This window comes from Somniosus microcephalus, chromosome 12, assembly GCF_052327205.1.
Source record: "Somniosus microcephalus isolate GS21.2 chromosome 12, FLI_Smic_1.0, whole genome shotgun sequence".
In the NCBI taxonomy this organism is placed as follows: Eukaryota; Metazoa; Chordata; class Chondrichthyes; order Squaliformes; family Somniosidae; genus Somniosus; species Somniosus microcephalus.
This window is the reverse complement of record NC_140998.1, coordinates 132,264,197-132,286,930: the sequence shown is the minus strand read 5'-3', so window position 1 is coordinate 132,286,930 and position 22,734 is coordinate 132,264,197. Positions and strand designations below refer to the sequence as shown.

Sequence of the window (22,734 nt, the reverse complement as noted above, 5' to 3'; positions counted from 1 at the left end):
GGGGAACCAGTGAGAAGGATCATCAATTTAAATTTGTCACTAAAAGAGTGAGACAAAAGTTAGGAGAAATGTCTTTACAGTGAGAATTTTTGGAGTGTTGCATGTTTTGCCATGGGGAGTGGTTGAGGCAGTGATCTTTTTAAAGGGAAAATTGAATAAACATTTGAAGCAGAGCAAGAAGATACAGGGCTATGTGGAGAGTATGGGAGAGTGGGTTTCGTTTGGCTTTCTCTAATGAAGAGCCAACACAGCATGATGGGCTGAATGTCCTCCTTCTGTGCTGGAAACCTATATGGTCCTACAGAAATCGGAAGAGATGTCCACTCTACACAGAAATATAAATCTCAAAGCTGGAAACGACAATCTAAATTGCCCTCCTGCTGTTTTGGCAGTTGTAACTGATTATTTATTTCCTTCAAGACACTCATCCAAATTCACCTTGAAGAGAAATAACAACAGAAAATGCTGGAAACACTCAGCAGGCCAGGCAGCATCCGTGGAGAGAGAAACAGAGTCAACGTTTCAGCTCTGGGACCCTTCATCAGAACTGGAAAAAGCTGGAAATGTAACAGATATTAAGCAGGTGCAGAGACTGGGGGGGGGGGGGGTGGTTAGGAGGGGAGGAAGGAATTGAAAGAACACCCTGTACTTTTGTAAGAGGCAGGAAAGATAAAATTTTGCAAATAGGAATGGTAAAAATCATACTGCATGAAAAATGGGGGCAGGGATAATTATCTGAAATTGTTGAACTCAATGTTGAGTCCGGCAGGCTGCAAAGTGCCCAATCAAAAGGTGAGGTGCTCTTCCTCGCGCTTACATTGAGCTTCATTGGAACAATGGAACAATGCAATAGGCCGAGGACAGAAAGATCAGAGTGGGAGTGAAGCGGTGAATTAAAGTGACAGGCGACCGGAAGCTCAGGGTCACCCTTACGGACTGAACGGAGGTGTTCCGCAAAGCGGTCGCCCAATCTGTGTTTGGTCTCCCCAATGTAGAGGAGACCGCATCGTGAGCAGCGAATACAGTATATTAAATTGCAAGAAGTACAAGTAAATCGCTGTTTCACCTGGAAGGGGTGTTTGGGGCCCTGGACAGTGGGAAGGGAGGAGGTAAAAGGGAATGTGTTGTATCTCCTGCGCTTGCACGAGAAGGTGCCAGGTGAAGGACTGTTGGGGGTGATTGAGGAGTGGACCAGGGTGTCGCGGAGGGAGTGGTCCCTTCGGAATGCTGAAAGGGGAGGTGAAGGGAAGATGTGTTTGGTGGTGGGATCACGTTGGAGGTGGCGGAAATGGCGGAGGATGATCCGTTGAATGTGGAGGTTGGTGGGGTGAAAGGTGAGGACAAGGGGAACCCTATCGTGGTTCTGGGAGGGAGGGGAAGGGGTGAGAGCAGAAGTGCGGGAAATAGAACGGACACGGTCAAGGGCCGTGTCAACCACGGTAGAGGGGAATCCTCGGTTGAGGAAAAAGGAAGACATGTCGGAAGCACTAGTATGGAAGGTGGCATCGTCAGAACAGACGCGGCGGAGACAGAGAAACTGGGAGAATGGAATAGAGTCCTTACAGGAAGCGGGGTGGGAGGAAGTGTAGTCTAGGTAGCTGTGGGAGTCGGTGGGCTTGTAGTGGATGTTTGTTGAAAGCCGATCGCCAGAAATGGAGACGGAGAAGTCAAGGAAGGGAAGGGAAGAGTCGGAGATGGACCATGTGAAGGTGAGGGAAGGGTGGAAATTGGAAGTAAAGTGAATGAACTTATCTAGTTCAGGGTCCAGCATCCGCAGTATTTTGCTATTTTATTCACCTTGAAGAGATCTGATTCCAAAAACCGACCACCCTCTCGCTGAAGTAGTGCTTTTTGTTTGTGAATTCAGTTGGGAAGAACTGTGCACACAGAGTACACGGATCTTCCCAATTAAATCTATAACCTCCCCAGAATCTTGTCTCGTTGCAAATGGGCTTTAATCCACATACCTTTAAACCTGCAATTTAGATTACCACCAACATATGTACCACACATACAAGGAAACCTAGGCAGCTGTATCCAACGTGAAAAACCCTACTCAAGTTAAGGTAATATAAATTAGCTAATTAATTATCATGAAAAATAAGCAGTATAGATGTATTGATGACTATGATTTAAACAAATCTTTTAGCTAATTATATTCTTTGCTATTACTATGGTTTCCAATTAGCAACTGAAATTGAAACCAACAGACTCGCATTCTACAGGACTAGGTAAACAGGCATGCTTAATTTTTGATTACCCATCAGTTCCCCAGGAACAAAATGTATTATGTTGTGGTCTGGTCATGGTGACTTACGTTTAGAGTAGAAACCTAAAATTATTCACTCCAACCTCTAATTGTCAATAGATTTTCTCCATTGGTGTAAAAAAGAATACTTGCTTTGTTTTAATTTTAGAGGAACTTGTGAGTGAGTATATTACTGTCCAAAGTGCAATTTTCACCTAGGTGAAGATATGAAGCCTATCATATGCTTTTCTATTGATTTATTGTATGTTATTAAAGTTCATTCATTTCTTTGTGTGGCAAACATTCATGATGAAATGGTGTTATGCTTTCTCATGTGTTTTTAAAAATATATAAATCATAGACACCGCTATTACCGAAACAAAGAGATATCCTTTCAATTCTTTTTCATTGTTTAGTAAATGCCGTAACGGTCGATCATATTGTTTTCATCTAGCACATTGTGACCTTGGAGAAGAATAAATGGAACACACAGTACAGTCAGACTGTTGAGGACAGCTTAGTGACTTGGTAACTTATTCAGCTGATAATTCCTGGTATTTGTTCAATAAAGCCTCTTCGGAAATAGGACAGACCTCCAACAAAGCACGAGTTGTAAGCAGAAACAGGAGCTAAACTCAATTAATAAACACATCCAGAGACTGACAAAAACATACCAATTGCTTTCTGTCTCTTGAACCAATAAAAACCTGGAGCAAGTCCAGTACTGGCTGGGTAAGCTTCAGATCCACCCTGCTTACTGGAAAGTCATGCTCTGATCATTACACGTGCTTGTAATGTCATGATAAGCAGTGCCGTCAACTAGATGACCTCTACCTCGTCAAGCAGTGTCAAATGTTGGTGCATTTGTTACTCTCATGATCTGCCAACCCAATGTTTAGATTGCCAGGAGCTCAAGACTAAACCCAAGACTCATGGGGCAAAACCTATGCCATTTCTATTTCAGGATATATGCCTCAGCAGAATTTACAATATAAAATGGTATTCCAAAGTCTGTGAATCTGTACCAATCCACTTTGGAATAACGAGCACTTTACAGCCTTCTGGACTCAACACGGAGTTCAACAATTTCAGATCATAACCTCTGCCCCCATTTTTCTGGATGGCAGCTGTTGATGATTCTGCTATTCTCATTTACACCTCTTCCAGAACCATCTTTTGTTCCTTTACTTGTTCCATTACCATCTCCTTTTGCCTTGCACCACCATCCCTTTTGTCTTTTAATCTCTCCTGCCTTCCACCCTATCACAGACCTTCCCTTTTGTTCTTTATTCCCCTCCCCCCTTTCCCTGCCCCTGCACTTGCTTAAAACCTGATACTGTATATCGCTAACTTTTTTCAGTTCTGACAAAAGGCCCATCGACCTGAAACGTTAACTCTGATTCTCTCTCCACAGATGCTAACTAATCTGGTGAGTATTCCAGCAATTTTTGTTTCTATTTCAGACTTCCAGCATCTGCAGTGTTTTGCTTTTGGAATAACTAGTGATTGCTACCAAGATTGCTTTACCGATGCTGATACATTATAACTCCATAATAACATTTAGAAAAAATTGTAAGCAAATCAGGGCACCCCTGTACCAACAGTGGCTACACTTTTCATGCAATTTCATTTAAAGTCATAATTCTATATGAGAGTTAAACAGTATATTAAATAAAAGGAGCACTTTCCTTTCATGAGCAGCACAGCTTGTTAAAATTAGAACACTGAAGCTCACACTGCTTATTTAAGTCAGTCTTACCTTCACAGAAAGGGCAGCACTCCCCTGGTATTTTGACTGGATTTTGACAGGTCTGTTTGCAAGCCATGGCCATGCAGTGATGTTCCCCATTGACACACTGGCAGAAAGTACAGTCATCTTCTCGCCATTGATCACCATGTGCTCGAATCTGACCTCTAGCCAAACATCCAAGGCCACCTACAACTGGAAAAACTGGGTCTGCACAGAACAAAGTTATAATGAATGAATGAGATTAAATCATTAAAAAAACAGCAGCATTAGAGTCCACATTGTGTATTCCAAAACTGCATTGTACACTTATTAGGGAAAAAGGTTTTTGCATTCTTGAATGGGAAGAATTACATTTCATTGTCTTCCTGGAAATTATTTTGGGAATGGATAAAAGTTTCTACAATAACCAATATAACCCAAGAAATGGAGATTAAAAAAAAAGTCATTGGTTATGACATAAAAGCAGAAAATGCTGTAAATACTCAGCAGGTCAGGCAGCATCTGTGGAGAGAGAAACAGAGTTAATGTTTCAGGTCGCTGACCTTTCATCAGAACTGGAACATGTTAGAGATGCAACAGGTGCCAAGCAAGTACAGTGGCAGGGAAAGGGGGGTGGGGGAAGGAAAGAACAAAAGGGAAGGCCTGTGATAGGGTGGAAGGCCAGAGTACTTAAATGACAAAAGGGATGATGGTGCAAGGCAAAAGGGGGTGGTAATGGGACAGGTAAAGGAACAAAGGATGGGTCTACAGGAGCTGTAATGGGCAACAGCAGAACCATTACCAGCCCCTGCTGTCCGATAAAATGGGAATGGCGGTAATGATCTGAAACTGTTAATATGTCCCACCACCTTAACAGTTTGAGAGAGTGGTTAGCAAAGCATATGGGATCTTCGGCAACATAAATAGAGGTATTGAGTACAAAAGTAGCGAAGTTATGCTGAACTTTTATAAAGCACTGGTTAGGCCACAACTGGAGCATTGCGTCCAGTTCTGGTCACCACACTTTAGGAATGATGTGAAGGCCCTCGAGAGGGTGCAGAGGAGATTTACCAGAATGGTTCCAGGGATGGGGGATCTTAGCTACAGGGACAATTGGGAGAAGCTGGATTTGTTTTCATTAGAGCAAAGGAAGTTGAGGGGTGATTTGATAGAGGTGTACAAGATTTTGACGGGTTTGGATAGGCTAGACGGGGAAAGGCTGTTCCCACTAGTTGATGGTACAAGGACTAGGGGACACAGATTTAAGGTTTTGGGCAAGAGATACAGGGGGGACGTGAGGAATAACTTTTTTACGCAGCCATTGGTGAGGGCCTGGAACTTGCTGCTGACAGAAGTGGTGGAAGCGGAGCCACTCAATGTTTTCAAGGGGAGACTGGATAGGCACTTGAGGGAAATAAACTTGCAGGCCTACGGGGATAGAGCAGGGGAATGGAACTGATTGGATTGCTCTACAGAGAGCCGGCACAGACTTGATGGGCTGAATGGCCTCCTTCTGTGCCGTTATGACTCTATGAATGTTGAGTCCGGAAGGCTGTAAAGTGCCTAATCAAAAGATGAGGTGCTGTTCCTCAAACTTCCGTTGAGCTTCATTAGAACAGTGTAGGAGGACAGGGAGGTCAGAGTGGGAGTGGGGCGGAGAATTAAAATGGCAAGCGTCCAGAAGCTCAGGGTCATACTTGTGGACTGAAGGGAGATGTTCTGCAAAACAATCACTCAATCTGTGTATGGTCTCCCCAGTGTAGAGGAGACTGCATCGTGAGCAGCAAATACAGTATGCTAAATTGAAAGTACAAGTAAATCGCTGTTTCACCTGGGAGGAATGTTTGGTGCTGTGGATGGTGGGAAGGAAGTGAAAGGGCAGGTGTTGCATCTCCTACGTTTGCATGGAAAGGTGCCGTGGGAAGAGGAACGAGTGTTGGCAGTGATGGAAGTGTGGACTAGGGTGTCGTGGAGGGAACGGAGGGGAGGGGAAGATGTGTTTGATGGTGGCATTGTGCTGGAGGTGGCGGAGGATGATCCGTTGAATGTGGAGGCTGGTGGGTGGTAGGTAAGGACAAGGCGAACCCAATCATAGTTCTGGGAGGGAGGGGGAAGGGGGGAGAGCAAAAGTGCGAGAAATGTCAGCCACTGTAGAGGGGAATTCTCGGTTGAGGAAAAAGGAAGACATATTGGGCTGGATTTTATGAACCTCGGCGCGTCTCGACCCCGCTGATGTCTCCATCCCAGCCTCTGAAATGATTTCCCCCGATTGGGCTTGTTAAGCCCGCCCAGCGCGTTTGCTGGCCAATTAGAGGAAGCGGGTCTGATGACGTCATTTGATGACGCGTCATCAGTCGGTTTCCTTAAAGGGACCATGGCCAAATTTATTTTGACATTTGTACTCTTAGTGTTCTACAGCATTGAGGTGCAGGGCTGCACCCAGGTTCTCCCATGACTCCCTCCATATGCTTATGGAGGGAGTCACAACACACAGGGAGGTCCTCTTCCCTTCCCATGGGTGGAATAGACCTCCCCAGGAGATCAACACAGCCTGGTTGCACATTGCAGAGGAAGGCACAAGCAGGGATGTGGTCAGGAGGACCTGGGTGCAGTGCCGCAAACATTTCAATGATTTCAGTAGATCACGAAATGTTAATACAAAGCCACACTCAACCTCATCCTGTTGTGCATCTCATCACATCCCCATCATTCTGCCTTCCCTACCCTACTCCTGCACATCCTTACTCACACCAACTTACCTTGCACCTCCACCCATCCCTCTCTATCTACATTATCACGTCCCCATCTCATTGTCACCCCTCACACTCACACTCATCCTAGTGCAATCATACCAACTAACAACACACAAAGGTAGGTGCTTGGGTGTTTTATGCAATGTTCATGTGAAGTTTCTGTTAATGTGGTGTCAAACATTGAAATTTTTATTTTCAACACTGTGGCCTAGAAATTCAGTATAGCCACTTTTGTGGCGGTAAAGTCGGGCGGCTGCTAAAGTTTGCGCCCGCCGGAAAGTGGAGGCCACTTCGCCGATATTCAGTAGCTTTGGCCAAGGAGTTTGCTCGAGCGCTAAAACTGGCGTTGCACGGCTATCTTTAGGCGCTAAGCCGGCAGTGCAGACTGATACCGCCGAGGCCGGGCGCAGCGCAGGTGCGGTCATGTTTTGATTGACAGCAGACACCCTGGCGCCGGCCAGCTCTTAAAGGGGGAAGGGTCGACTTGGTCTGCTGCCACGCCCTGGATACTGCAGCCCTCCAGCTAGGCCTAAACACTGCTGCTGGAGAGAAATAGCGCCAGGAAGGATGCAGAGGGCCCGTGAGCGAGCGCAGTGCTTCTCTGCCCATGATTTAAAGGTGCTGGTTAGGGCTTTGGAGAAGAGAAGCCATATCTTGTTCCCGGACAGTGGCAAGAAGCCTCCCAAGAGGGTGTACAGGAGAGCCTGGAGGGATATCGCCCAGAGGGTCACAGCCACCTGCGATGTCCCCAGGACTGGTGTCCAATGCCGGAAAAAGTTTAACGACCTCACTCGGATTGTCAGGGTGAGTACCCTTTCCAGTGTCCTCCTCATCCTTGCATGTGCACCTCACATTATGGGCAAAGGGACCTCAAAGGCCTAATGGCCAGCCCTCATCCAGCAGCTATGGCACTGGCATGAACATCAATTGCACTTTCTGCACTTTACACACTGGCCAAGCTATTCGACCATGGGAGGCAGTGCACACAACAACAGGGCACCACACTGGCCAAGCTATTCGACCATGGGAGGCAGTGCACACAACAGGGCACCACACTGGCCAAGCTATTCGACCATGGGAGGCAGTGCACACAACAACAGGGCACCACACTGTACTTAGAGGCCGTCCTTTCTCTTGCAGGCCAAGCTGGCCCAGAATCTGAAGAGCCGGACTGTCACCGGGGGAGGCCGTGCCCAGTTCCAGCAGCTCAGTGACCTGGAGGAGCGCGTGGGTCGACTCATGGGTGCCCGGGTGATTGGCCCCGTTGCAATTGGAGATGCCGACCCTGTGCTGGGCCCCAATGGTAAGGACATGACCGTTTGGACCTCTCTCGTTCCCCTTGCGCTTCAGATCTACATCCTTTGCCACTGTCCGACCAATGCGCAGAAAGCCACCACTCATGCCTCCCTCGCTGACGCCCTGTCCTCACTCTAAAGCTACTCTTGTGCCTTCCTGCTTTCAGCTGGTGAGGAGGAGGTCCCTGAAGCTGCGAGTGTCAGTCCCTCGGAAGAGGAGGACGAGGAGGAGCAAGAGGAAGGCGGCACATCGGGGGAACCCTCATCCGCGCCAGGGGATGGCAATGGAGGGGACACGTCTTCCCTGGAGGAGAGCCAGGGGGAAGTGTTGCAGGGGAGTGTAGCTCCTGGGCCCAGTGGCGTCCAGCCACGCGGGAAGGGTCGGGCAGCACGGCTGCCTTCTCCCCAGAGGGGTGAAGTGTTGCAGGGGAGTGTAGTTGCTGGGCCCAGTGGCGTCCAGCCACGCGGGAAGGGTCGGCCAGCTCGGCGGCCTTCTCCCCAGAGGGAGAGTCCGGCCTCCAGTCCGGAGACGGTCCTCGCCCAGGAGGTGCGCCTCCTTGATCAAATGTCCGCGGACTCGGATCGTCGGCACACCGAGTTCATGGGGGTTGTGGCACGGTTGCCTGAGGCCATCGAATCCCTGGCTCATAGTGTGTCCGATTTCGGGGCCTCACAGGCCAGGGGTTTCGAACAACTCGCGGCAGCACAGGCCAGGGGTCTCGAACAATTCGGGGCATCACAGGACGCGAGTCGGGCCGAATTCGGGGCATCACAGGACGCGAGTCGGGCCGAATTGAGGGCAGCACAGGTCGCGAGTCGGGACGAATTCAGGGCAGCACAGGACGCGAGTCGGGACGAATTCAGGGCAGCACAGGCAGCGAGTGGACAGTTGATCAGTGGTGCCGTGCAGTCACTGGCTGGTCTGATGCGGGCACAGACCAGGGCAGTACGGGCACTCACTGCTGCCACACTCGCTGTGTCAGGCAGGCATCGCCAGGGCACCCGCCGCGCTGCAGCAGCACAGCGGTCTGGCCTTCACCAGATTGCTGCGCTTGCTGCAGTGCCAGCCCGTCCGAGTGCCAGTGTCTCAGGCGAGCAGCGAGCGCCTGGCATCAGCCAGCTTGCCCCCATTGCTGCAGCCGCCACTGCCACTCCCCCAGCGAAGCTGCGACGAGCTGCTGGAGGGACTGATGCTGCCCAGCCACAGCTGCAGCAGTCAGCAGCCGGCCCCTCGAGGGCCAGAGCTCGTCTAGGCCGACCCCCAAGGGCATCTGCCGTCACGCAATGTGCCCCTCAGGAGCCTTCCCCCAGCCTTGCAACACCCACAGGGCCCAGGTTGAGGCGGAGCAGCAGGTCGGCCAGGGGCCGGAAAAGCCTGGACAAGGACTCGCCCTCTCGGCACACAAAGTAGAGTGTGTTGGCAAATGTTTTTTTATATGGGGGTGGTTGTCTTGTCTATGGGGGGGGGGGTTCTTTTGGTAAGGCCGTGGATGAAGGCCATTTGGATGGACAAGTTTTGTTATTCCTCCCCAGGTTGTGGGAGTGAGATATGTATTTGAGTGTTTTTTGGGGGTGTTGTCTGTTTTTCGGTTTCATGTGGGAAGGGCCCTGAGTTTGTTCAACAAAGCTTTTTCTTTATTCAGCTTGTCCATGTGTGATGTTTCAAGTGGTTGTTGCGTTAACCGGCTGAGGGCTTGCGGAGCGGCTGCATTCATGTGCGTTCATTGCCGCAAACCATTCCCTGACAGGGGGCCTAGAAGTGTCGTTCAATAAGCCGCCGACGGACGGCCCTTGGACCTTGTGGCTCCCTCCTGGGCTGGTACTCCTCCTCCTCCTCCTCATGGTCCTCCTGCTCGTCCTCCTGAGGTGGTGGTCCAACGTGAGGTGGCAGTGCCCGAGTCCTGCGGATAGCCAGGTTGTGCAGCATGCAGCAAATGACGACGAACTGGGAGACTCTATCCGGCGAATACTGCAGAGATCCGCCGGAGCGATCCAGGCAGTGGAACCATTGCTTGAGGACGCCAATCGTTTGCTCTATGATGTTCCTTGTGGCTTGATGGCTTTCGTTGTATGCCTCCTCAGCAGGGGTCCTGGGCGCGCGGAGCGGGGTCATGAGCCATGTACACAAAGGATAGCCTTTGTCCCCGATAAGCCATCCTCTTGGGGGAGGCGGTGCCTGGAACATGTCAGCCACAGTAGTCTGTCGCAGGATAAATGCATCGTGGCTGCTGCCTGGAAAGCGGGCATTGACAGCTAGGATGCGCTGCCTGTGGTCACACACCAGCTGTACATTGAGGGAATTGTTAAGTATGTGTATTGTATTGAACAATTAACACAAAGACTTAAACGTATAACTCAAACAGGTCTTTACTGGTTGGAGGTAGGGACTATACGTAGGTCTTTACTTCATGCCCACAGGCGGGAACTGAGGGGAGATCAGTACCCACAGTACTATTTATACCCCTATGGCCAGGAGTGGTACTGCGTATCACTACGCCCTACAAGTAGTGCAGTCCTGTCCATAGGTTCAAAGTAGCACACATATTACATACACAACATTCCTCCCTTCCTAGCTTTACAGTCATCTCCCCATTTAACATAACGTAATAACATATATACATATATAACTTCAGGTTTACATAACAGAATAACATAGATACATAGATAACTTCATGTCAAAACAGATCACAGATTCAGTCTCTGCGGAAAACAGTTCACAGATTCAATCTCTGTGGTGTAGTCGGTTCACGTTGCTGGAGTGACTCATTCAATAGTCCTTCCATGGATTTAACAGTTTGAACTTCCGAACTGAATTGGCTCCGTTCGGAGGGACCACGTGTGTGATCTGGTAGAGGTAATAATGGTTCAGATGGGTCATCTTCTGTTTCGACTTTTCCTTTTCTGCTTCTTGGAGACTCTCTGGGCTCCACTGTCAGCTGCCAGCTGCATGCGCAGTTCCTCCTTCTCTTCCTCCTTTTTCCGTAGTAGAGCCACCTTCTCCCGATGTTCCGTAGACTTTCGGTGCTCCTCCATGATTTCTGTATGGTGGGAGTCGAAGTTACAAGTTGGGCAGGACAGGACATAGTAATATTCGGTGTCGTCCTGATCTAGGCCAGCGAGAGGGTCTTCTATTTCCTCCATACCCAGCTGGGCGTTAGCCAGCTTTTGTTCCAAGTCCAGACATCTTTCCTGAAGAGACTTCTTCATGCGTACCTCTTCATCCAGCTTTTTCTGGGCTTTCAGCAAGTCGTTTACTAATGACCTCATTTGAGATTTTACTACTTCAACTTCTTTTGGAGATTGATTGATCGGACTATTCAATCCCTCTACCGGAGCAGCTGTTTCAGCGGTCTGTTGTTCTACGTTGACGTGAGTCAGCGTACTTTTGACATCCAAGGGCTGCTCTGTTGCAGTCATCTCAGTCTGTGTTGCCACCTCAGCTCTTCCAATAACCTTTGAGAGCTCCGAACCCCTTTCGTTTGAATATTGAAGTTCGTGTTCAAGTTTTTCCCATTTCAGAGTCCTGTCCTTCAGCATATGCAGGAGTTGGCTGACCGTTAACTCCTCTGACATCAGACGTTTTGTGTGCTCCTGCTCCATTTTCTCCATCAGCTGCTTCTGTTGTCTTTCCAGATTCTCCAACTCTATATCAAAGAACTCTTTCGTTGCATTCAACGCTTGCTCAAAACGGCGAAGCATTTGTTCTAATTGCTGTTGTAGTTTGAAATGGAGTTGAGTTCGAGCCCGGTGTCCCTCAGAAATGGGCACATCAGTAGACTTGCCAGACTCAGAATCCACAGTTAAACTATGTTGTTGTTGCTCAGTGGAATTCTGTGCTGAAACTTTGTCTTTTGCACCTGAGTTGGGCTTACCATCATCCGTTCCAGAGTCTGGGCCGACTATCTTCACCGAGTTCTCACTCGTTATTGTTTGTAGGAAATGCCAGTCCATATTCATTTTCCTAATCCACTCCCGTCCTAGTAGTGGAGAACCTCCTTCAGATATCACATATAAGTCCATTATTTGACTGTCTTCGCCCTTGTGGACCACTGCAACCTCTATTTTCCCGATGGGGTACACTCTTTGCCCCGTGTATGTTTTCAATATAATCCCCGTATCCTGTAGGGGAATATGTTGGAATAACTTTCCGTAATCTTTCTTATTTATGACCGTCAATGCCGATCCAGTGTCCAATTCCAGTTTTACTTGGACTCCTTCTATCTGAAGAGTGACCCAAATTGTCTGGAGGTCTGCACCCTTACCAGCGTTGAGTACTCTTAAGCTAGCCAGTTCATTACTGCTAGCGTCTGAATCGGACTCCTGTTCGGTCACCTTGTGTACCTTTGCGTATTTTCCTTGCGGTGACTTCTTGTTGCTGGTCTTCTTCCCTGACCTGCATACTCTAGCTATATGTCCAAGCCTACCACAAGTTCTACATTCTTGGTTTTTAAACCAACACTGGTTCTGATCATGCGTTGTCTTTCCACAACGATAACATTTGCCAGAACTCACACCCAATTTGTGTGCACTGAGCTCCGGTGACCGTAGCTGCATTACTGCCGTGCCTCTCGCTGCGGCTTCGTGTGCTGCTGCCATAGTGACCGCCTTCTCAAGCATCAGCTCATTCTCCTCGAGCAGTCGCTTTTGTGTATCCTGTTTAGATAAACCACACACAAATTTGTCTCGTAGTGCATCTGTCAGTCCCGTTCCAAACTGGCAATATTTCGCTAATTTACGCAATTCCAGCAAATATTCAGCATTGCTTTCATGCTGTAGCTGCCTTCTGTCGTAAAATTTTAATCGTTCCGCTAGCATCAGCGACGTGGGGTTTAGATGATCTTTCAGGACAGTAACAATCTCATCGAACGTCTTATCTGCCGGTTCATCTGGTGATAACAGGTGTTTCAATTGCCCGTATGTCTTCGCACCCATTAAATTTAATAATGTTAGAGCTTTATCTTGGTCACGAATTTTATTGGCCTTACAATAATTTTTTACTCTTTCAACATATATGGCCCAATCTTCGAGGTCACTATCAAAGGTGCTAATATTCCCGTGTTTAGGCATTGTAGATTTGCAATTTCTCAGATTTTATTTTGTTTACTTGTTATCAAAGATGGCGGCTTCCCGCTCTTGCCGTCGTCCTCCGCCCACAAAATGGCGGTTTTCCCGCGCTTGGCGGTCTTCACCCATCCCCCGACGCCGTCTCCCTTCAGCCCCCGAGTGCGGCCCTTATCTTCGCCGCGATCGCCCGAGTGCGGCCCTTATCAGCGGATGCGATTGCTGGATCGCGAAGTGGCTCCCGACCGAAGCGGCTCTTGCTCGCTCCCTCCCGGGCTCTGGCTTACCCGCTCGCGCGTTTCACCACGGCTCTTATCAGGGGTTGCGATCGCCCTTATCTTCTCCAACTTCCCCAGCCCTGTCTTTGCAGCCAATGCTGCACGGCTTACCCCACCACCTAGGTTGAACAAGGAAACTGCAGAAAGACTTCTGTCAGTCGCTGGAAGCTGTCAGGATGGCTGCTGCACTCCAGTGCTCAGTCGCTGATGGAGGCTTCAGAGTCCTAAAGCCTGTCGCTTCTAGTGGGGTGGTGATGTTTGAAACCTCTCTTCAACTGCCGCAGGGTAAGAACCTGACTCGTCGCCAGTGTTAAGTATGTGTATTGTATTGAACAATTAACACAAAGACTTAAACGTATAACTCAAACAGGTCTTTACTGGTTGGAGGTAGGGACTATACGTAGGTCTTTACTTCATGCCCACAGGCGGGAACTGAGGGGAGATCAGTACCCACAGTACTATTTATACCCCTATGGCCAGGAGTGGTACTGCGTATCACTACGCCCTACAAGTAGTGCAGTCCTGTCCATAGGTTCAAAGTAGCACACATATTACATACACAACAGGAATGGTAGCCCTTCCGGTTGCGGTAATCCTCGGCATTGTCGATAGGTGCCCGCAAAGCCACACGCGTGCAGTCAATGCCGCCCTGCACCATGGGGAAGTCGGCGATCCTCGCAAATCCGACTGCATGCTGCTCCTGCCTCTCTAGGGTCATGGGGAAGGAGATGAATTGGTGTCTCCTTGTGAAAAGGGCATCGGTGACCTGCCGGATGCAGCGATGCATGGTGAACTGGGAGATGTTAGCTATGTCCCCAGCAGCGGCTTGGAAGGAGCCGCTTGCATAAAAGTTCAGAGCCACCGTGACCTTCACTTCCACCGACAGAGACGTCCTGCACATCAGCTGTGGACGCAGATCTCTGTGAAGCAGCTGGCAGATCTCTGCAACCGCCTCCCTTCTGAAGCGCAGCCTCTTAACACACTGCGCGGCAGTCATGGTGAGATAGGACACCTGCTGGCGGTATTCCCTGAGTGGGTAAGGCCTACGTTGTCGACGCCTGATGCCCCCTCTGCGTCTAGGCATGGCTGCCCCTCTCACACAGCGTCTGCGAGCCCTTCGCACATAATGCTGGAACTGAGGGTTGGAACCCCATGCAGCCCCCATAATATACTTGCAAACAGTGAAATCACAATGAGTCAAATTTCCAAGCTCTGGCCAGAAGCCAAAAATACCTCTCCTATGTTGGGCCAAATCAGTAAGGTGTCTTCCTTGGTCTCTGTCCAGAAATCCGTTGCACTAAAGTCATTGCAGCAAAATGGCTGGCCTTAATAGTTCAGTCTAAGTGCCCTTTAATTAGCGCTCCCCGAGGCCCGCAGGGCCTCTGCTGCGTTCCACTTCACAGTTCTTAACACCGCCATGCCCACATTGGGCGGGCGCGACTGAAGTTCCGGTTTGGGGCGCACAAAGGGCGTTGCACGACGAAATGATGTCATAAGTTGCGCGCGCAGCTGAGCGCGCGCAAACACTTTGCGCCGGCGCTAAATGTCTACTGAAGTTGGGCGTAGGCGCAAATCGTTCTGCGCCCGGCCGCTAAGTGCCTAGCGCTCGAGATCTACTCCTCCTAAGGCGCTAACGGCTGGCGAACGCAACTGAATTTCTAGGTCTTTATGTTCTTGGACAGATTTGTGTGCACCTTTGGAAGTGGCTTAGTGAGTTGCAGTGAATGGTGAGACATAACGGTACCCCCGCAATAGTGATGAGTGTGAAAGGAATGGCTTGGGCATTGTAGGGATACTTTATGTTGTTGGTGTGGGGTGGTGCCAACCTGGTGCATCATGTGGCAGCCAGGGCGTACAGCGTCAGGTGAAGTAAATCTGTCCATGGTGAGGCCATCCCTGGCCTCCCGGGTAGCAATGTGGTCGGGTGCTGATGCCCTGTGTAACATCAGTTGATTGCGGAGAAGGTTGGTGTTGTTGTTGGTGCTTCTGGTGTGCCTGCTGATGCTGGTATTGGGGCTGATCGTGGTGGGATTCTGAGGACCAAGGTGAGAGAGTTTCAAGGGCACCCATGCTGATGGAATATATGGTAGGTGGAAGTAGAAATGACAGAAGCGATCTGTCAATGGTGGGAGAGGTAATGAGGTCAGACTGGATGGACACTTGTGTAAAGACTTGCAGCATCCTGAATCTGTAGTGGAAATGTAGTTTAGAGAAGTTAGTTGTTAAGGGAACATTTCTCAATCAGCTGGGAGCATTGACTTGACATTTCAAGCTGTCAACTCATCAGCTGATTCAATGGCCACTGACCTCCAGCCTCAGTTTCATAGATGAGGTCTAAGCACAGTGGGAAACCGGTGGGCAATCTGTGAAATCCAAAAAGCTGGGAAAAACCATTGATAAGTGGCTGGAAACAAGCCACTAATGATTTTAATTGTCACTCCTGCCGTTGCGTGTCGGGTCTGCTCAGCACTGGCAGACCCAACATTTGCTAAAGGCGGGTGGTGACTGATTCACAGGGGGGTCCTGACCCGCTGAGGAAAAAATGCTTTCCCACCCCATCCGCCAACGAACGCGCCCGCTGACCCCCTGCAAAGTCCAGCCCTGAGTGTGGAAGGTGGCATCATCAGAACAGGTGCAACTGAGATTGAAAAACTGGAGAATGGAAGAGTCCTCACAGGAAGCGGGGTGGAAGGAAGTGTGATCAAGGTAGCTGTGAGAGTCAGTGGGCTTATCGTAGATACTGATTATGTCATGTTTTAGTGTGGGATTTAGTTTCCCCTTTTCAGCCTTTAGATTTCTGAAACATTTGCTCATTTTTAAAATGCAGAGCTTTTTTTCCTGCAAAGTCTGTAAGGTTCTTCTTTCTGCTGTAGTAGTACAACAATGGGCCTCAATTTGTGGTCGGAGGCTTCCCGCGGGCAGATTCCTCCAAGCAACAAATAATCTGCACACCTACCTGATGGTCCTGGATCCATGGAGACTTGTGCTCCTGGGCCTTGATGTGTAGACATGCGTAGAGGCCCACCTACACCAGGGGCGCAGGCGGCTCGCAAGTGCCTTGGGCTCACGTGGGCCGGCCCAACCAGTGAAAGAAGGGGATTCCCCATTCATGCTTATGGGGATTCGGCACGTATGCCTTACGCCTGCTTTTACCAGGCGTGAGAATTTCATGGGCATTCGCTGGGCAGTAGTTGGCAAATAGCCCAACTCTCCGCCCGCAGATGTCCATTTCCTGGGGATGGCTACGATGTCAAGAAGATTCTTGACAGATCGCAAGTTCCGTTTTTTTGCGCATGTGCTTCGCTTGCAAAAACCCAGATCTTGCGGGGCCCTTACGGGCGCGTATGCACTACGTAGGCACCAGAAAATACAGGCCAATGGAAATTACGGACTAGAGTTACTTGCATGTACATTTCCTAATTCACAGTATTCTCAGAATAAAACTAAATATAACTTTGGTTATAATACTGATTTCAGTGCAGGGATTTCATCAGAGGGAAAAATAAATAACTTCTTTAAACAGGAATTCCTACTTCCTTTAAATATAAGGTCAATGGGTTAATGATTTACTATTATTTTGCTTCTTTTGCCTGTCCCAAGGAGGAGGAGAGTGGTATTTTCTTAACTAGTGAGCCATGCTGCCTGTGACAAATATGAAACAGTTCTATGTTATTTGGTCTGGTAGCCGTTTGTTTAAATCATGCACAATACATGAGAGTTTATAAAGACATCTGCGCAGCCTCAGCCTATATTACATATTTGAAAAGTTTGTCATTATTGTCTCCTTGGTAACAGGCTTGACAGAAGCTCAAATACAGGAGTTCAAATATCGGTATTGGCTCAGTCATAGCAAGTTCATTTTAATGAGGCTGTTATAAGTTTATAACGAACCACGGCAACACGTTGAGAGGTATAGGAGTAGTTTATTCATTGCTGGTGAATGTCAGAAAATCTTATTTGGAGCCTCTGAAATGATGAACTTTTTAAAAAAGAGCAAGATTTAATTCTTACTACATTGCCATTTTGGTTAGTGAGGTGTCGGATATACATCACCAAGTTTAAGAATCACTAATTCTTACAGGACTTGACAGGGTAGATGCAGGGAGGATGTTTACCCTGGCTGGGGAGTCCAGAACCAGCGGTCACAGTCTCAGAATAAGAGGTCGGCCATTTAGGACTGAGATGAGGAGAAATTTCTTCACTCAGAGGGTGGTGAATCTTTGGAATTCTCTACCCCAGAGGGCTGTGGAGGCTCAGTCATCGAGTATATTCAAGATAGCGATCAATAGATTTTTGATTAAGGGAATCAAGGGACATGGGGATCAGGCAGGAAAGTGGAGAGGAGGTAGAAGATCAGCCATAATCTTATTGAATGGTGGAGCAGGCTCGAAGGGCCAAATGGCCCACTCCTGCTCCTATTTCTTATGTTCATTAAATCAAACTAATAAGAAACTCACATTAGTAGCCGTAGGAACATACCTCACTTACCCATATTCAGAGAGCTTAGGCAGAAGTTGGCATAGCCAAGGCTGAAGGATCCTCATGTGTGAATAGGAGTACTGCTGGAGTTTAACAGTTAAAAGCACACAGCCTACCAGCAGAGAGCACTGGTGAGCTTCCCCAGCTAGGGACCCTCTACCAATAAAAGCACTGGCTTGCAGAGCTATCTGGAGTCAAGTGGGTAGAATCCCCGCTCCAGTGATAGGTCAACTTCTCCAAATTCCATTAGTGAGCCAAGCAGGCTGGTAGATCATAAACAAGAGTACTGTAGACCGACCTGGTGCAGGTATTATACTGCCAAGTCTGCCACAGAGATTTTTCCAACACCATTTTGGAGCCCAAAAGAGATCCTGCTCAAAAACCTCCCCCCTACCCGAGGCCTGCAAAAAGAATAGTTACTAATTGGTCAGTAGACAAGTGTGGGTGTGAGACCTTGCTAAGTGTCAGCACATGATAACATCACTTCCCCTCCCAAACTGCTGTGGAAGCAACCCTTTCAAATAGTTTTACCATGTTCCTTCATGGAACTTTAGCATTGTAATGAAGGCTGTTACTCAAACAGTGTTTTGGAAGTATAATTCAATAAAGATTACATTGTTCTTCCAGAGTCACCAAATTCATAATTCAATATACCACTGCAAAAGAAACATGGTGCCACCATTCGTACCAAACACCGGCCATATGTAAAACAATCCCCAAATATTTGCTTGAATGATACCAAGGTAAAGCTTTATAGGAACAGGAGTAGACCATTCAGCCCCTCAACCTTGCTCTACCATTCAGCCTATTAAATCATGATCAGGACCTCAACTTCGTTTACCCGCCTTTGTTCCATATCTCGATAACCTTACCTAACAAAGGTCTATCGATCTCTTGAACATGTCAATTGACACAGCATCCACAGCCTTTTTGGGGGAAGAGAGTTCCAGATTTCCACTACATTTTGTATTAAAAAATGTTTCCTGATTTCATTCGTAACTGGCCGAACTCTAATTTCAAGATCATGCCATCTTGTTCTGGATTCCCCTACCAACGAAAAGAGGTTCTCTGTATCTACCCTATTGAATTCCTTTATCATTTTAAACTCCTCGATTAGATCATTCCGTAACCTTCTAGCTCAAAGGAATACAAACCAAGTTGATGCAACCTGCCCTTGATTTAACACTTTAAGCTCTGCTATTATTCTGGTGAATCTGCACTGTACCCCCCTCCAAGGCCAATATATTTTTCCTGAGATGTGGTGCCCAAAACTAAATGAAGTGCTCCATATGGGGTCTGGCCAAGGCTCTGTACAACTGAAGCATCACTTCCTCACTTTTGTATTCTAACCCACAAGATAAAGGATAACAATTCTTTTTACTGATTACTTTTTGTACCTTTGCAGTAGCTTTGAGTGATTTGTGTACATGTACACCTAATTCCCTTGCTCCTCCACACTCCCTAGTCCCTCACCACTAAGAAAATATTCTGATTTGTTTTACTTGGATCCAAAGTGGATGACCTCACACTTTCTCATATTGAACTTCACCTGCCATAGATTTGTCCACTCACTTAGCCTGTCTCTGTAGCTTTGTAACTTCCTGCTCCCACCTAACTTAGTGTCACCTGAAAATTTGGATATACAACTCTCTATTCCTTCATCCAAGTCATTAATATATATGGTGAAAAGCTGAGGCCTCAGTACAGATCCCTGGGCAAAACCACTTGCCACATCCCGCCAATCAGAGAACATTCCCTTTATCCCTACTCTCCTACCTCCCAAGCAATTACAGACCCAGGTCACAAAGTTACCTCTAATCACGGGCACTTCCATTTTTGATAATCTCTTGCGTGGAACATTATTAAATGCCTTCTGAAAGTCCGTATAGACAAAGGTCATAGATGAGTCATAGACACTCCGGCTGGAATTTTTACCTGCCAACGTACTGGCAGCAGTGGAGCCTTGGATCAAGTGGGGAACCCGGAAGTTTCAGTGGCGCGTTTGGCAATTTTTTTTTTTTAACAAAGCCACTGTATTTGCAGCTGACTAATTAACGCGAGCGGGCATGATGACGTCATGCATGGGTCCTGGAGAGACATTGCTTTGGTGGGAGAACAAAAAATACAGTCTCAACGTACGAAAGCTGTCCCTCGATTCAGTGATGCCTCCCTGGAACTCCTGCTGCAAGGAGTTAAGGATGGCAGGGAGGGGTTATTCCCTGCTGACGGGAGGAAGAAGCCAGCCTCAGACACCAAGGCATGGCTGGAGATTGCAGCAGAGGTGAGCAGCAGGAGTGTGGTGGTGAGGTTCTGGATTCATAGAAACATAGAGATAGGAACAGGAGTAGGCCATTCGGCCCTTCGAGCCTGCTCCGCCATTCAATGAGATCATGGCTGATCTTCGTCTGAGATCATAGCTGATCTTACCAGTTCAGTACCCCGTCCCCGCCTTTTCTCCGTAACCCTTAATCCCCTTAGCCTTCAGAAATATATCCAATTCTCTCTTGAAAATATTTATTGAATTAGCCTTCACAGCCCTCTGTGGCAGGGAATTCCACAGGCTCACCACTCTTTGAGTGAAGAAATTCTTCCTCATCTCTGTTTTAAATGATTTGCCCGCTATTTTTAGACTGTGGCCCCTGGTTCTGTGCTCCCCTGCCATTGGAAACATTCTCTCTGAATTCAGCCTGTCCAGGCCTGCCATAATTTTATATGTTTCGATGAGATCCCCTCTCAATCTTCTAAACTCCAGTGAGTACAAGCCCAAACTATTCAATCTCTCCTCGTAGGTCATTCCCGCCATTCCAGGTATCAGCCTGGTGAATCGCCGCTGCACTCTTTCCATGGCAAGAACATCCTTCCGCAGATGGGGCGACCAAAACTGTACACAATACTCCAGATGCGGTCTCACCAGCACCTTGTACAGCTGTAGTAAGGTATCCCTATTCCTATACTCGAACCCCCTTGATATGAAGGCCAACATACCATTTGCCTTCTTAATCGCCTGTTGCACCTGCATGCTCTCCTTCAGTGACTGGTGCACAAGAACACCCAGGTCCCTCTGCACTTCCCCATCTCCCAATCTATTGCCATTTAGATAATAATCTACCCTCCTGTTTTTACCCCCAAAGTGGATAACCTCGCATTTATCCACATTATAGTGCATCTGCCACGTATCCGCCCATTCCCCCAACCTGTCCAAATCGCACTGTAGCCTCCTGACATCCTCATCAGAGCCCACCCCTCCTCCTAGTTTAGTGTCGTCAGCAAATTTGGAAATATTGCATCCAATTCCCTGATCCAGATCATTTATATATATTGTGAACAGCTGGGGTCCCAGGACAGATCCTTGCGGCACCCCGCTGGTCACTGCCTGCCACTCCGAAAACGAGCCGTTTATTCCAACTCTCTGTTCTCTATCCACGTTAATACTTTGCCCCCAATCCCATGAGCCTTAATTTTGCATGATAATCTTTTGTGTGGAACCTTATCGAAGGCTTTCTGGAAGTCAAGGTACACCACATCCACTGGCTCTCCCCCATCTATTTTACCAGTTACTTCCTCAAAAAATTCCAGCAGATTAGTCAAACACGATTTACCCTTTGTAAATCCATGTTGACTCTGTCCGATCCTTTCCCCATTTGTCAAGTGCTCCGCTATTTTATCCTTAATAATGGACTCTAGCATTTTGCCCACAACCGATGTAAGGCTTACTGGTCTATAATTCCCTGCTTTCTCTCTACCCCCCTTTTTAAATATTGGGGTAACATTAGCCACCCTCCAATCCACGGGTACTGTTCCCGAGTCAATGGAGTTCCGGAAGATGATCCTTAGAGCATCTGCTATCTCCAGGGCCACCTCCTTAAGTACCCTAGGATGTAGTTTATCAGGCCCCGGGGATTTGTCGGCCTTCAGTCCCCTCAACTTACCCAACACCATATCCCTAGAGATACTAATTTCTGTCAGCTCCTCCCTCTCATTAGTCCCTATGTTTGCCGATATTCCTGGGAGGTTATTTGTGTCCTCCTTTGTGAATACAGAACCAAAGTATGAGTTTAATTGGTCTGCCATTTCCTTATTCTCCATTATATATTCTCCCGAATCGGACTGCAAGGGACCGACTTGGGATTTTACCAGTCTTTTCCTCCTGATATACCGATAAAAGCTTTTGCAGTCTGTCTTTATGTTTGCTGCAAGTTTACTTTCGTATTCTATTTTCCCCTTCCTGATTAATCCCTTTGTCCTCTTTTGCTGTATCCTGTACTGCCCCCAATCTTCCGGTCTGGTGCTTTTTTTTGCCAGTTGATATGCCCTTTTTTTTGATTTTATGCTGTCCCTAATTTCCCTCGTTATCCACGGTTGAGCCACCTTTTTAGGTTTATTTTTATGCCAAACCGGTATAAACATGTTCTGGAATTCTTCCATTCTATCTTTGAATGCTTGCCATTGTCTATCCACTGTCAATCCCCCCAGAAACACCACCCAATCAATCTTACCCAATTCCCGTCTCATACCCTCGTAATTCCCTTTATTTAAGTTCTGGACCTTAGTCTCTGATTCAATTTCCTCACTCTCCATCTCGACTGAGAGCTCGATCATATTATGATCGCTCTGACCCAAGGGGCCTTGTACAAGAAGATTGCTGATAAGTCCCTTCTCATTGCACAATACCCAGTCTAAAATGGCCTGATCTCGAGTCGGCTCCTCGAGCCTGCTCCCGCACGTCACTCAATTCCTTCAAACGAGAGATGGATCTATTTCTGGCTGGGGTGGAGATCACCTCTTACAGAAGGTAGGTACTGCAGTGAATTCAGGGCCAGAGTGATCTCCTGGACTAGTTTCGATTGCCTAGATGGGTTGGAGAGAAATTTCCCAGATTTTTCCCCCCAAA

General features: G+C 47.9%; 1 protein-coding gene across 1 annotated transcript in view; it reads right to left on the bottom strand.

Annotated features, from left to right (window-relative positions):
* The window catches only part of LOC147109534 (cysteine-rich motor neuron 1 protein), a 146,463-nt gene that overhangs the window by 91,020 nt on the left and 32,709 nt on the right, over positions 1-22,734 (bottom strand). The window contains exon 4 of the mRNA XM_086002319.1: positions 4,008-4,205. Within this exon, the coding sequence (XP_085858445.1) occupies positions 4,008-4,205 (198 nt within the window). The remainder of the gene's footprint in view (positions 1-4,007; positions 4,206-22,734) is intronic.